The sequence below is a fragment of the Hyaena hyaena genome, unplaced genomic scaffold (assembly GCF_003009895.1).
Source record: "Hyaena hyaena isolate Hyena2069 unplaced genomic scaffold, ASM300989v1 scaffold_567, whole genome shotgun sequence".
Taxonomy (NCBI): domain Eukaryota; kingdom Metazoa; phylum Chordata; class Mammalia; order Carnivora; family Hyaenidae; genus Hyaena; species Hyaena hyaena.
In genome coordinates this window covers 979,480-996,021 of record NW_024081200.1, presented here as the reverse complement: position 1 = coordinate 996,021, position 16,542 = coordinate 979,480, and the positions used below count along the sequence as shown (strand labels likewise).

General features: G+C 37.9%; 1 protein-coding gene across 2 annotated transcripts in view; it reads left to right on the top strand.

Moving 5' to 3' along the window:
* PRKD1 (protein kinase D1) overlaps nt 1-15,717 on the top strand; it is a 143,865-nt gene extending 128,148 nt beyond the window's left edge. For both annotated transcript variants that reach the window (XM_039256379.1, XM_039256378.1), the window contains 2 exons: nt 13,861-13,946; nt 14,741-15,717. In XM_039256379.1, coding sequence (XP_039112310.1) covers nt 13,861-13,946; nt 14,741-14,959 — 305 coding nt within the window. In that variant the 3' untranslated portion in view covers nt 14,960-15,717. The remainder of the gene's footprint in view (nt 1-13,860; nt 13,947-14,740) is intronic.
* Nucleotides 15,718-16,542: the final 825 nt, after the last annotated feature.

The following is a 16,542-nucleotide window of genomic DNA, read 5'->3' as shown; positions in this document are numbered from 1 at the left end:
AGGAAATAGAGTAAGTTGTATAACAGAGTTATGTATAATAAAGAGGAAACTAACATATGTGTTATGATTTTGTGCTTTGCTCAATTAAAGGGATGTAGGAAAAGAGAATCCTTTTGACGCGTGACAATTCTCCTTTGAGTGGACATGGGTTTGGAAATTTGATATTATATGGTATAGTGGACAGGGGTTATAATCTTAGGGTTCATAATAGTTACTTATAAATTATCCCACATACTGCTTACTGATTCACAATTTTAGATAACCTTTAGAGCAAGCGTGTCTGACTATATTATACTTGTGAAGGAATGTAAGTAATGAAATATCTACAATGCTGAGGAGGGGAATAGAAAAGAGGTGAAAAGAGCTAGAAGAACCATAGCTTCCACAAATTCATTTAAGATTCTGCCAAGGTGAATGGACCAAGTTATACATATTTACTTGTATGACTTAATGTATAATTTGATGTTGAGTTAATACTTTTGATTAAATATCATATATATCATAAATATCATAAATATATATCATATATATATATATACATATGCCAGGCACTGTTCTAAAACAGAGGTGGCCAGTACATTACTTTAAGATAACCTAATTACTTGAGAGAAGAAGGACAGTACAGTACAGAAACCTGAAATAAAATGATTCATTGTCCTTAACGGAAAGGAATCTATGTTTGTGTTATTTAACTTTTTTTATGTTTACTTATTTTTGAGAGAGAGAGAGAGAGACAGAGTGTGAGTTGGGGGAGGGGCAGAGAATGAGAGAGAGACACAGAATCCAAAGCAGGCTTCAGGCTCTGAGCTCTCAGCACAGAGTCCGATGAGAGGCTTGAACTCACGAGCTGTGAGATCATGACCTAAGCCCAAGTCGGAAGCTTAACCTATTGAGCCACCCAGGTACCCCTGATTTGTTTTGTTTTTAAGGTGGTTCTTCTCAAACTCTGTGATGAAGGACCAGTTTTATTTTATCTTAATTTCTAAATATATATATATATATATATATATATATAATCAAATCAAATAAAAACATATGACAGCAATATCAATTTTCTATAAAAGTTCCCACAGACTTTGTTTACTTCCTGTACCTCTCTCACTGTAGATGAATGAATTCACAGGTTGGTACTGATCCATGAACTTCCTCTGCGTGGCACTGGTATAAAGCTAATCAGAAGAAATTTTTTAAGTAGTTAAAAGAGGTAGTCTCTGCAGAGTGGGCCTCATAATGAGATGTGAGGTTTTTATTTTTCATTTTGAGCTCTTTTTACAAATTGATTTAGATCTTGTACCAGATACATACAGTACTTTCATTAAGGAATAATAAAAATGGGGGGTGCCTGGCTGGCTGAGTCAGTTAAGTGTCCGACTTCGGCTCAGGTCATGATCTCATAGTTTGTGAGTTCTTTTTTTTTTTTTTTTTTAATGTTTTATTTATTTCTAGGAGAGAGAGAGAGACAGCGCGAGCAGGGGAGGGTCAGAGAGAGAGGGAGTCACAGACCGAAACAGGCTCCAGGCTCTGAGCTGGCAGTCAGCACAGAGCCCGACGCCCAAACCCATGAACCGCGAGATCATGACCTAAGCGAAAGTCAGACGCTCAACCGACTAAGCCACCCAGGCGCCCCTCATAGTTTGTGAGTTCTAACCCCGCGTCGGGCTCTGTGCTGACAGCTAGCTCAGAGCTTAGAGCCTGTTTCAGATTCTGTGTCTCCCTCTCTCTCTGACCCTCCCCTGCTCACACGGTCTCTCTCTCTCTCTCTCAGAAATAAATAAAACATTAAAAAAATTTAAAAAATAAATAATTTATTTGGAAAAAAGAATAATAAAGATGAACAGAAGTACATGGAGGGAAAGAAGGTTCCATTAATAAATGGAGTACAACCTCTATAAAACTATAATTCTTCTGTGCCTGGTCAAAAAATGTCTAAAATTGGGGCGCCTGGGTGGCTTAGTCGGTTAAGCGTCCGACTTTCGCTTAGGTCATGATCTCGCGGTTCATGGGATCGAGCCCGCGTCGGGCTCTGTGCCGACTGCCAGCTCAGAGCCTGGAGCCTGTTTCAGAGTCTGTATCTCCCTCTCTCTCTGACCCTACCCTGCTTGCGCTGTCTCTCTCTCTCTGTCTCCTAGAAATAAATAAAAATGTTAAAAAAAATGTCTAAAACTTTAAGTGTCCAAATATATATATATATTTTATATATATATGTAATATATATATAAAACACATATATATTATAACACACACACACACACACACACATATATATGTATATGTAAGTGTTATTCAGTGAAGAGCGAGGGTTATGTTTCCTTTTCTGTAACACCAGTCTGGCATCGTGATTGGGCAGATGAAGAAGATGCAACCTCCATTCTCTCAACTTATGCCCACACAAAGGAGAATTATCAAGTGTGAAAGTCAAACAAATTCTCTTTTCCTACATTCCTTCAGTTGCCCAAAATCATCACATACATCTTAAACTATGCCTTTTTGTATGTAACATTAGAAGGCAGCTTTTGTTTTCCCAAGAGTTTACTCTTAGAGGAAGAAAGGAAGTGGTGGATAACCGAGCAATGTGGATTGTAACAGCTGGTAAAGTGAGATATAACTTGCACCAGTGCAAGTCATCTTACCAGAATGATGACAAACCTGCAGCAATGGGAAGGCATCTATTAGAGTAAAAACTACATTTCTATCATCAACTTGAATTGATGTGCTCAATGAGAAACACACGGTCAATTTGAGGAAGGTTAGTAATAGACCATGAAGATCACCAGAGAAATTACTATTTTTTTCTTCTGAGTTTTGATATTCCTTTATGTGACATTAGGGAGACAAGCAGGCTGTAATCAACACAGAGGCAGCCTTGGAAATTGTCTCACAATGAGTCCCCAACCCCCGCAGATAGAGATCATATTCTGCATTCATAGGTGACGTCTGAAGAAGCACCTATTCTCAAGTCACCTGCTGTGTTGTGACTGCTCAGCCTCACAGTCACATGGTTAGTGTGTATTATGAAGAATTAAGAGCTGACACAAATCCTTGACATTCCACATATAAAAAGGGCGGTGGGGAGGAAAACCCCTAGCATTAATCCTATAGCTTATCTTCAGTTCAAGATTATTAAATTATGATGCACCAGTGCCATAGGTTTTTTCTGCTTGTGTTCTCAAATAGCCTCAGTGTTAGTATTTCTGTATCCTCCTTTCCCTGATAGACATAGTTATACTTTACTTTGCCAATTGGTCTCAATCCTGTGCTGACATTTATGAACAGTAGAATATATGGCATCTCAAGTCATAGAATGGCTATCATACTACACCGCTAAATTTATCAAAGCATCTAAATTTTACATTAAAAGCACTTTTTATCATTCAGTGTGGTTAATTCCAATAAAATTGGTCACAAGTGTGTTTTTCTACCAGAAATTGAAGATGAAAAATACAGCCAGTACAAACACAAAGCAAAGCTAAATAAAAGCCTTGCACCAAGAATACCACATGGTATGTTTTCAGAATCCAACAGTGTTCCAGAACGCTAAACACTTAAGTTGGAAGTAGCACTTTGCCATGAAAAGGAACCAGCTGTAGGTCCCTCTTGCACTACATATTGTTCAAAACAAAAAACAACCCCATTGAAAATAAGCCTTGGGTAGATGAGACCCAGAAGTCCAATGGTATAGGAAACAAAAGAAAGACAATTGTCATTTTAATAATTAAACTGTGTTTGTAACAGTTTATGAGGCTTGTAGATCCAGCAAGCCTGCTGAATATTAATGAATAGATTGATTTGGCAACATATTAGCACCACTGTCAGACATAACAGCACGGAAGAGATGTGAGGGAGCTAGCCAGTGAGCTGCTTTAAAATGCTTGACTGAGTGTCAGGAAATTCTATCATGACTGGTAAACTAAAGTGAATTATGTGGGTTCAAACTTCCACTGGGGTTTAATAATCTCTCCTCAGAACTCTGGAGTTACTTAGTTTACCTTCTTTTAAGCCATTGCAGTTCATTCAAAAATAATAAATAAGCTTAAAATTGGGAACCAAAGGCATACAGTGATTTTTAAAATCTTCCAATAGAGTTAATTATTTATTTTGTATGTGTGTGTATGTATACATATATATTTCAAGTCCAAATGAGATATTACCTGAAAGGGTGTACCACCAGGAAATGAATCATTTATTTTGGTAGCAAGTAAAATGAAACTGAAAGAATTTTCTCTAAAAAATGGTAATTTGTAGGGAAAAAACGCTCAGAAGTTTTAGCAAGAATATTAGCATTAAAAAAGGGAATATTGGCATTATAAGTGCTGAAAAATTGGCTATTTGTTTGCCGTCCAAATTGAAATCTCTCCTACATATTCCAATTATAAAATTAAAATTTCACTTCTGAATGTATATCATAGTTGAGTTGAAATATGACATCTGAAATGTCAGGGTAGAGGAACAGTAAAGGTTTAAGTATTCTGTAAGTTAGCTCTCCTCCACAATGACAACAGAGAATATTTCAAAATATAGCATGTTAAAAGTCTTACTCAGCCCCTGTACTGCTCTGTTATACCAGTATACTGAGTAATTATCCAGAACATTCTTAAATTGCTTCTGTGATAGAAAATGGTTTCACAAGGACCCTTATTTCTTCTGAATCTGAACCCAACAAAAATCTCTGTTTTTACCCACTGTTAGAACAAACCTGTTCTTTTTTTTTCCAAATAGAGGCTAATCTCAGGTTTGAAAAGCAACCACCATCTCACCCCTGATCTCTTCTCTAGGGCAATCAGCTTTTCCTTCAGCGTCCTGTTCACTCTGGTCCAAACACTCTCATCTTTGTTTTTCAAACCCCAGAGCTGTTCTTACTCAAGGTTCCACAAGTCTAGTTAAGTCTAAAGTGAAGCTACCACTTCCTCATGATAAAGAACACATTTCTTTCAGCATGGCCTAAAAATCACAACTCGGGAACAATAGATGGACTCATGTTACGTTTACCGTGGATTTAGAACCTGAACTCCTTCTCACAAACATTGTTGATAAGCCAGGTTTTCCTGTTTTGTACTTAGACCTTTCCTTCGGGGACGGGGGAGTGAGGCCTAAAGAGAGGACTCCGTTTCATTGATCCCTGTTAAATGTTATGATACTAGGATGGCCTAGAGCTCCAGATGTAGTTATTTTGGAGCTGATTTATGTAACCCAGTTTGTGTCCTGTTGGCATCCTCTGAATGAAAGCTCTCTGAAAACCCTTCTATGTCCTCCTTTCAGAATACTAAACCAGATGGGGCTGAGGACAGATATCTGTATGTTTAGATGCCTTTCTTTGTCTTTACATCCATCTCTTCAGGGGCCCTTGGGGCAATATTAAACCAGTTGTTAACTACTATCAATGTTCTTCTACCTCTTGTTCCTTGCTACTGAAAATATGTAGCAAGGGTACATGTGTAGGTCTAAGGCTTCTCCTGTGAGCCACTAAACTATAGACTCTCAGGTCTTACCCCAGATCTACTGAATCAGAATCTTCAGTTTAAGATCCCTGTGTTATTTTATGCGTGTAAAAGTCTGAGAAGCACTCCTTGGCAGAGTTGTTCTCAATTCCAGCTGCACATACTAGCAACACTTGTGGTGCTTCTAAAGATAACCGAAGCCTGGAAGCCCCTCCCTAAAGATTTTCACTTGACCTGTGGCTTGAGTATTAGCATTAAAAAAAAAAAAAAATCAGAAAAACTGAAACCTCTCCAAAGGATTTTAATGTGCTATGAAAATGGGGGGAAAATCCACACTGCACATGATTAGGATCCTGTAAATACGTTTTGATTTCTCCCTTAAATTTTGAATCAGTTTAGCATCATTTTCAGGGCTGTTGTATGCCGTGTTTAAACAATTTGTGATTTCCAAGATTGTATTTCCAGTTCAAGAGGAAATGAAATTGAATGTAAAGCAAAGGCATAACCATTGATAGAGTAACTTTCTACAGAGGAAAGAACTGGAAAAGGAAAGATACCAACTTGAGTCTCGAAAGGTCTTGCACTTCGTTGGATTGCGGTAATTGACTCAGAAAGAGTAAGATGATGATTTCCAGCGGCCTTGTTTGCTGCCTGCAGCCTCTGGTTTCAGCCCGGGAGGAGCGTCCCAGTTAGTGTTGCCGGGCAACAGCTTGCTGGGTTGAGAGCTGGAATGTGAAGGGTTGCAAAACGATTTTTAAAATAAACACACAACTTACCATCAGCATGAAGCAAACCAAGAGAAGTACTGAGCACTGTGACAGGCAGTGAGGCAGAATGGAAGGGAAAAAAGAAAACACTTCCTTGAAGGCAGGGAGCTGACGGGTTGACAGATGATGGCCCCATCACTGGAAAAATAGTCCTGATCCGGTTTCCAATTTGAAAATTTGTACTTGAATAATTTGCAGGTGGACAGAAGACATATGGACAAAATTTTTAAAAAGAAGAGGTCAGTCCATGGAATTCATGGGTAATTTCTCTTCTATAAAATAAATGTTGCAAAATCACATGAGCTTTATTACAGATATTCTCAACATTATTCTGATTTTCTGATGGAAATTACCGATCCTATGATCTATTACATTTTATGGAGTTGTAATGTCTTACCATCCAGGAATATGTGTAGCCAAAATATACAAACCATATGCACATAATGTGAATATTCAAACTTAGACCTGAGGAAATGGTCATTTAGATGTCTAATTAATGTATTCAATCTACCAAACGCTGTTTAGCAAGCATTTTCCTAAGGCAGTGAGTGATGCATTTTATTTTAAATATTTATGAAACTTCCCTGCAAAAATGAACACATAAATCTGTGTGACCTTCAAGGAGTTAAAATCAGTGGGAAGAGTAGGGGAAGGACAGGCTTGCACTGAAATAGCACAAGATGGGAAAGGGAAATAACTGAGAGGTGTGACCCGAGGGACCTAGTATATGTGCACATACTTCCAGTTCTATTCACTTGGTAGGATTTTCTCCAGGTTTTGGATGTTGTTCAGTTTAGCCGTAGCAGTGGCATATATGTAAATATACCTCCTACATACAGAGAACCTATTTTGTCCGTACATGTGGTATTTGCTTTGAAATACAGAATGATTGCAAGATAGTGCCTACAGTTGCAAGGATAATTCTGAATTTTGATGGCAGAAGAAAATGGAATCCATACAGTTAACACTCTTATGGAACATTCCCTTGCATATTAAAACATAAATTCCTTTAGCACCTGCATATAGCAATTAGTTTTGGTTTTGTTCCGATATTGCTAGTGCACCTGGCAAACAGGCTGCCCAGAACTGTAGCTATCCTAACATCTGCTCAAAGTTCCATTCTAGTAAAAGAGAACACTGGATTAAATTTATTTGCTTTCCTGACATTTTAGTTTTCAACTGATGGGGCAATGAGGGAAATTGCTGTACAGGAAGTTAGGGGGCGAGTAACTGTATTAGCCAAGAGTTTACTATAGCAAAAAATAAAATTAGGCTTCAAAAAAAAAAAAAAAAAAGATTTTCTTTCCCTACTTGCACTCTCGCTCACTCACTCTCTCTCAAAATACTCTTAAAAAAACATTTTCTTTCTTTTTTTTCTAATGTATAGGAAACATTAGTGCGAATTCATGGCTAGAGACATTTTAGAAAGCACATAACTCTGCTTGTGAAGGATAGGGGATTCTTTAAAAATAAAAATTTGAACCGTACAATTATTTAAAATTTTCCAGGAACAAAGCAAAGGGGAAAAACTCCTCTGTTGTGGGATTCTTGGTTTGAAGGTCAAGAAAGAATTCTTGAAAAATTTTACAATGCAACTTAGTAATTTTATTTAAGTAGCATAGGAACCTGTGGGCAGAAAGAGCTGCACTTTTGCTGTATGAAGCCAGTGGTTATATGCTTAGTGCTCAAAGTGGGAGGGTGCAGGTAGTATTAGATCACAGATGTCTTCTTTGAATTTGTACTTGAAAAATTACCTTCACAGGACTTCGGTGGCACTTAATCAGTTCAATATTAACTACTGGTGAAATAGGCAGTCATCTGACCCTTTAAGAATGTCGCAACCAGCATGTATTTAACCATTATCAAAACCATACAGAGGGCACCTGGGTGACTCAGTCAGTTATGCTGACGATTTAGGTTCAGGTCATGATCTCACCGCTCATGAATTCGAGCCTGGTGACAGGCTCTGTGCTGACAGCTCAGCCTGGGGCCTGCTTTGGATTCTGTGTCTCCCTCTCTCTCTACCTCTCCCCTGCTTATGTCTCTCCCCTGCTTGTGTCTCCCCTGTCTCTCTCTCTCTCAAAAATAAGTAAACATAAAAAAAAAAAAAAAAAAAACTATACAGGTTATAGGTCAGCCTTCTGGGCTACATGTGAACACTTCTTTGCTTCTATCCCTCATCTCAATGTGGTTCAAAGTCTTTACAGAACTCGTATTTAAGACAATTTATTAATAATAGGGAAGGAAGGGATTGAGCTTAAGGATGAATAAGAGAACAAAACCCTCAGAATATTAGAAAGGCTAACTCCCAGAATAAATGGACAGGTACAGTCAGAAAATAATCCTACCAGTCTCTGAAGAAATTAATATCATATTTACTGTAAAAATTGAAAGAGACATCAGCCACTGCCTATTTTTCTCCTGTTTTCTTCAGGGACAGGTAGGGGGATGTTCAGACTGAGAGAATAGGGGAGGAAAGTGTGAAGCAAAAAAATCTAATCCAAGGGAGTAGAGGATTTCCTGCATAGCTTTGGCCCTAACCAATGTCAGCTATTTAAAATGACATCCGCTGATTGCCCAAAACTGTGGAGACCAGCACTATGTTGCAATAAACGTCAGCTCTTGAAAAGCAGATGTTTGGATACATACTTATTGCTGTATGTAGGGAAGGAAGTTGAAGGTACCACGATTTTCTAAGACATGATCTCCTTCTCCAGTATCCCTCTCTCATGGGGCTACAGAGACCTCTTGGGCTTCAGATCCTCATGGGGCTCTGGGGAGCGTGAAACTTCTGCCTTTTTCTCCCTTCCCCTTGGTCAAGGGCATCCTTCTCTGCTATGCCAGCATGCCCCCTTTCCTTCTGACTCTCCCTGCTACTGCTGCAGCCTGCTTCTTCACTCCTATTCCCCACAGTTGGAGAACACTCCCTGTTTCCTCTGCTTAGTATCTCTGAGAGACATTTGCAGAATGTTCCAGTGTGGTTTCTGTCCCATTTTCTCTCCCTCCTCTTCACCCCCTGCATCCCCTTTAGATCAGAATGCTGACTCTTGATTTAAGTTTTGGAACTGGAGGTGAGACCCTGTTTGGACTTTTTCTCTGACTGCTGGCTTCCTTTTGGCACTGCTGTGGCTACTCCAGTTTTACTAGTCTCTTTGCCCATTTGCATCTGGCTTTTCCCATTCCTTAGCTTGGATCCTTTACGTTTGAATCATTGTGCCTAGCACTTTCTGCTGGGAGTTAGCAAATCTGGAGGGAAATGGTGGGATCATAAGAGAATGGACACCCGATGGCAGCTCTAAATCCAGTAAGTGTCAAGACTATGTATTAACGAAGCTCACAACAGTCCTCTTAGAGCATCCTGAGTAGTGATTAATAAATCATGGATAAAATGAGCGAGAGACCAGAATACTTAAGACCAGATACTTAAGACCAGATACTAAAGGCCAGAGTTTTCTGAATTTCTAAAAGGGGGAAAGAATGGATTCTGAAGTCATGCAACAGGAAGCTTAACATTCATCCTTGACAATCCTAGGGTGAATGATTGAGTAGATAGTTTACATTTAGAAAACAAATCCTGATGGGGTGCCTGGCTGTCTCCATCAGAGGAGCATGCGACTCTTGATCTCAGGGTCATGAGTTCAAGCCCCACATTGGGTGTGGAGATTACTTAAAATCTCAAAAAAAAAAAAAAAAAAGAAAAGAAAAGAAAAGAAAAGAAAACAAATCTTGGTCTTAGAAGAAAATGACTAAAAGCCAATATTAGTCAACATTAGTTTACTTCATTTTATTTTCCAGGATAATTGAGTTTTCTTTTTAAGTAAGTAGAATGGTAGAATGAGTACTACTGAGGACTTATGTGCCTTGACTATAGTAAAACATTTGGAAAACATCTCCCATGAGAACCTTTGAAGAAGTTGATAAAATATAGACTGGATAACAATACTCCTGGGAGGAAACACTGCTTTTGTTTGTTTGTTTCTCAGCCTTGCTCAAAGAATAACCCACAGGCCTGGCAGTTGGGAGTGTGATCTAGGGTGGAGTCATCCAGCCTGATATTTAAGCATTTTCCTAACAAAAAAACGTTTCTGATAATCTCATTAATACATAGCAGATAAGCTTGTTTGGTTTGGAAGTGCTAGAAAGCTAGGAGATTAACCCCTTATGATAGGAGGGAATCACACCTATTGAGAATAATCTTTGAATGCTAAAATGTTGAGTTAAACTCACAAAGGTGTTGGGGCACCAGGGTGGTTTGGTCAGTTAAATGTCCAACTTGGTTTCAGCTCAGGTCGCGATCTTACAGTTTGGTGGATTTGAGCCCCATGTTGGGCTCTGTGCTGGCAGTCTGGCGCCTGTTTCAGATTCTTTGTCTCTCTCTCTCTCTGCTGCTCCCCTGCCTAGTGCTGTCTTTGTCTCTCTCAAAATAAATAAATAAACTTAAAAGAAAAAAATCTCACAGAGGCGTGTGTGTGTGTGTGTGTATGTGTGTGTGAACATAAAAATATGGAAATGTAAGAATTTAATCTTCATAATTGGAAAAAATCAATTTGATTAATTTTCGACATTGTTATCAGTTGATAATAATGAGTTAATGGTATGATCTAGTTGCTGTATGCCACAATATTTAAGAGAAGAGGCTCTGGAGCCAGTCCGCCTAGATTTCAGCCTCAGTTCAGGAGCTATCTTACTGTGACCAGGTTAAAGATCTTTTCCTTTTATATAAAATGTAGATTGGAATAATAACAACTTTCATAGGGTTGTTTTTAGGAATATATAATAATATGAATATGAAACTTAAAGAAAAAACCTTAGTAATATCTGTGTGTACAAATACATCAGCTAATTATGAATAATCCCATATTTCTTTCATCTTAGCATTTTCTTCCCCCCAGAAAAGCTTACTGAAACCTGTGAAACCAATGGAAGCATTCACATTTCACTGAAGTTAATTTCTACCCATAACATAACATGGTCACTATGTTTCCTAAGAGATTGATCTTTCCTCTCCAAATCTTAATCAAATAGGTAGCTGATATAAAAAAATGCAAATTAGCTCCCCAACTTCCCCAATCATCAAGTTCTGAATCAGGTAGCTTTGACTGTATTGTATGGTGTACATCAGCCTGTAGGGATCTGAAAGTACAGGCTGTCACAGGAGTCCAGAGGCAACCTTGGACAAAGATTGCTTCAAATAGAATGAATCAGAATCTTTTTCATTATCAGGCAAAGAGAAATGATTTCTAGAGACATTTTTTAAATGTTTATTTTTTATTGCTTATTTTGATAGAGTGTGTGCATGTATGTGTGCTAGGAGAAGAGTAGACAGAAAATCCCAAGCAGGTTCCCTGCTGTCAGGGCAGAAAGGGGCTCAATCCAAGAAACCATGAGATCATGACCTGAGCCGAAATCAAGAGTCAGACACTCACTGAGTGAACCACCCAGGGCCCTCAAGAGAAATAATTTCTATAGTCTTTCAGTAATCTAGAGTTCTATCTCTCTGATGCTAACATTCCAAGTATTTGCATGCTTGACTGGCCATAGAATGAAACACTTAAGAATTCTTTGATTGGAGAGAGTAAATGCAATAGTTCACATTTAAATGCCATCTAGGCCAATACACTCTTGCCTTAGCTAGGATATCTTAGGAAACACAGTACTTAGTACAATTTCAAATTCCAAGCATGTGTTCCCAGAGAGCTTTTGAAAGTATAGTTCTCTCGGTGAACTGTGTATTGGGCATGTGCTTTAAAACATCCATTCACATGATTTACTCACTGGTGAGTAAAGTGCACCTTCCGTTCTTGCTGCTGTGAAGTCACAGAGCAAAAATGGAGGATGATGGGAGACAGGAGAGCTTATGTGCTACTGTAAGTAGCATTATGCTTCCCCAGACCCTGCAGGCAATAAATACATGTTATTAATTCACTCATTCTTCTTTGAATTCTGTAATTAGGAAGGTAGGAGTACAGTAACTCAACAAAAGGTCTGGTTTGTGCCCAAATGCACCCCAACAGTGAACCACACTGCCTAATGGGGAGGGAAGTACTGCCAGAGGAGAAACTATAAGTTTCTGAAGGGAATGGAATATGTGGAGATGAAAATTTTTTTCTGCTGAATGAAGCACACAATCACAGTCTGAACACAGCCAGAGTACCCAGGCAAGTACTTCCAAGAGAAAACTTAGGATCTAAGGGCAGAATTAGAAGATTTATGTGTGTGCATATAAATATGTGTGTGTATTTGTATGTTGATAAATATATTTTGTGGCTCTTGGTAGACAAAAACAAATATGAGTAACTTTGAGCACCTGGTGTTACTCTGAAAACAGGTCCATCATTAGTGTTTGAGAGCCCCATTCTACTCATCACTGTTTCTAACTCTTAAAACACACTTTTTTCACCTCATACAATCCAGCATCAACTGTGCCATCCAAAATGCCTTTCACTGAGTCAATTTTTAAAAGAAATTCGAAAGTTTTTCTTTTTTTAAACAATGTTCTCTTTATTGGTAATGTTCTTCACATGTGTCACTCATTCATTAATCTGTTCATTCACCAAATCTGCCCTAACAAATTGTGGTTGGCAATTACTTAGGGAACAAAAATAGTGATAAAGTTCTGACTCTAAAACATAGTGACCATGGTACGTTATGGGTAGAAATTAACTTCAGTGTAATGTGAATGCTTCCATTGGTTTCACAGGTTTCAGTAAGCTTTTTTGGGGGGGGAGGGGGAAGAAAATTCTAAGATGAAAGAAATATGAGATTATTATGAGAATGAGTAGAAAGTATAGTAGTGAATGTAATAAATAATGAACTATTAATAATCTAGGCTGAAAATATAACTTTTACAAAGATGAGGGAAAATTCTGTCATATGAAGTATAGGTAACTCAGATGCTTTGTAGACTAGATAACTAGAAGAATCACTTTCACCCCCCTAAATTATACTCTGTCGGAGTCCCAATCAGAGGCTGAGTACTAAGCTGGATAGATGGGTTCTAACCTCATAGAATCATTCTTGTTAGACAAATTCCTTTCCTGTCTTCCCCTAGAAAACACTGAAGGCTGATAGAATTCTAATTCATTGGATATTTTAAAAACCAAATGAGAGAAACAAAAGTGTTTTTCTATTGAGTCATTGGCTTTTAGGCTCTGAGTTTTTCCTGAGTCATGGCCATGTTGTGTTTTATTTTATTCCTTTTATTTGGTGTGAGGTGTCTGTCGTTTAATTTAAGATTATAAAGCCCATTACGTATAGTTAATCTTTAAACTCAAAACAAGATTAGTAAATGCTTTCTCTTGAATATTAGTTGTATTCTGCATTTAATACAAGAAATAGTTAAATGATGTATATATTTAGACAAAATTCCTGTTGTCAAAAAACGTATTACAGACTAGAAGAGGAATTTACCATTGTACTCACTAAAGACTCGTACTCCCTCCTCCACAATTATTTTCAATTTCATTTTTTAACATCCAAAATAAAATGAAGGGTAGGTTTTAGAATTCTCAAGAGGTATTTTCTTCAGGTTCTAGTGCTTGATATCACAATGCTGCATTTGACAGTGTGAAAGATTGGATGTGAAATAAACTATAAATGACTTATTCATATATTCCAGATATGTCAGCCATTTTTATCAATGATTGAATTTTTTTCAGCCATCGATCTTATCAATAACTTGCTGCAAGTAAAAATGAGAAAGCGTTATAGCGTGGATAAGACTTTGAGTCACCCTTGGCTACAGGTAAAAATCATTCATTGAATATTTTCCCAATCAGCTGAACTTCAGAATATTTATAAGATTTCATATTATATGTAAAAATCTTTTGTTATATTCTTAATTAAAAGTGTTCTTATATCAATTCATTTGCCAAAATGCATGCAACTTCTTAGGAATCAATAACAATTTAGTGTTTCTTAATCTCGCTACCAAGAAAATGTGACAGGGAAGAAATATATCACACATACATACGTGCACGTGCACACATGCCAAAAAAAAAAAACCCAGAAAATCTAAGTCGTTATAAAACTCCAAGGACCAGATTTCAAGAGCATCTGTATGTGTAATCCTGAGAAGTGTCCAAGTAGATGCACATCTGGTCATACACTATACTCCTTTGCAAGCTGTGTTTTAAAAGCCTACGCTAATATTCATGGAACAAATGCATGGCATATATAAAACACATGCATGTGTTTGTTTTCTCTTACATATATATTTTCACATTCAACTTGAGAAAAATGATACTGTGAAATACTGAAGGATTATTTGTAGGCATTAAATATCAAAGGAATACCAGGATTCCTAATTGCTTGATCGCAAATATTGATTGCCCACCCTCTGATGCACAGAAGCTTAGGCAAACATGACGGCTTCAGTGCCAATGATGTCACTTCAGGGTGCCTGATGGGAAGACAGGGCACCGATAGAGTGGAAGGCAAAAAGGTCACTCATCAGTTGTGGGTACTGACAACAAATGAGGCAGTATTTTAATGAGTTTTAATCGTCTCTATGGTAATATTTTGGAATTCCTTCCTCAGGATTATCAGACCTGGTTAGATTTGCGAGAGCTGGAGTGCAAAATCGGAGAACGCTACATCACCCACGAAAGCGATGATCTGCGGTGGGAGCAGTATGCCAGCGAGCAGGGGCTGCAGTACCCTGTGCACCTGATCAATCCAAGTGCTAGCCACAATGACAGTCCTGAAGCTGAAGAAACAGAGATGAAAGCCCTCAGTGAGCGTGTCAGCATCCTCTGAGTTCCATCCCCTATAATCTGTCAAAACACTGTGGAATTAATAAATACATACGGTCAGGTTTAACATTTGCCTTGCAGAACTGCCATTATTTTCTGTCAGATGAGAACAAAGCTGTTAAACTGTTAGCACTGTTGATGTATCTGAGTTGCCAAGACAGATCAACAGAAGCATTTGTATTTTGTGTGACCAACTGTGTTGTATTAACAAAAGTTCCCTGAAACACTAAACTTGTTATTGTGAATGATTCATGTTGTATTTAATGCATTAAACCTGTCTCCACTGTGCCTTTGCAAATCAGTGTTTTTCTTACTGGAGCCTCAATTTGGTAAGAGTCTATAGAACCTGTCCATGAAATATTTCTGTCCTGTGTGTCCCATTGGCATTGTCATTATAAGCAAACTCTTGAAGAGTAGATTTTTACCAGTTCTATGAACAACTCCAAAACTCATGTGGAAAAAGTGAATGATGGGGGATGGAAGGTGGATTTACAGTCCTAGACACAAATGCATGAAAGAGTTTACTGTATAGTTTGAAAACCTTTGCCTGCCTGGTGTGCCTCAGTATGTTTAAACTCAAGTAAGTGGACCTAGGTGCACCTACTACTCATAAGCCTAAATGCCTTAGAAATGTAAACTGCCATATATAACAGATATGTCCCCCTTTCTTACAGTACCCTCTGTACTATGGGATATCAGCAGCTAAGCAACCTTTCGCCTTTGTGTATTTTTCAGTAATAACAAATAAATATTCTTGTCAAAGTGTGTGTCCATCTGAATTTGTATTCCACACTAGTGTTTTTTGGGCCGTTTAGGAACAGAGGTGTCTGCACAGAAAGCAGAAAAAGTCTCATGCTTTAGAATTTGGCTTTTACTACTCTGAAGCTTAAAAGTGTGTTTCAAGATGTAATGAAGCATTTCTGTTTTGCGTGTCATCTGTTTTCCAATAGAAAGAAAGAGCTGTCAAAGGGAAAAATGACCAAAGCCAAACAGGAGGCTTGGAGGCATTAAGACTATTTCAAAAAGGCATTCTCAGTGTAGCTTCCTGATTTAGTCAATATAAACCCAGGATTTATTACAATAATGGCTCTGATTTCTTTGAATATTATCTAAACAATAAGATTCTAAAGTGAACGACAAGAACACATAAAGACTGGGGAAAAAAATTACTGAAGAGAAAGCCAACTGAAGTGTTTATTCTCCAGCCTGGGGAAGAGAAAACTAATATTGGACTTAACAGGCTTTGGAGTATGGAGTGGATAATGTGGGCCGTTTTTCTTTCTAGCAAGACAACAAAGCATTATCATGGATCACTGTTACTATATAACAGAAATGATATAAATATTTAGAAGAATTTTGTAAGTGTGAGACACTTGAATGTATTAGGTAAGTACGGGAAGACTACAGACAATATTTGCAGAGTAGAATAGTTGGATCTTTCTAGTGGTTGGTCACTATTTTGTATTATTATCTATTCCTTATTCTTTTCTATTATTATGTATCCCTTATCCTAAGGGATTTGAAATTTACATCTCAGAACACCATTCAAACTTCTAAAGTAGAAGAATAAGCAACATCACAGAGCTC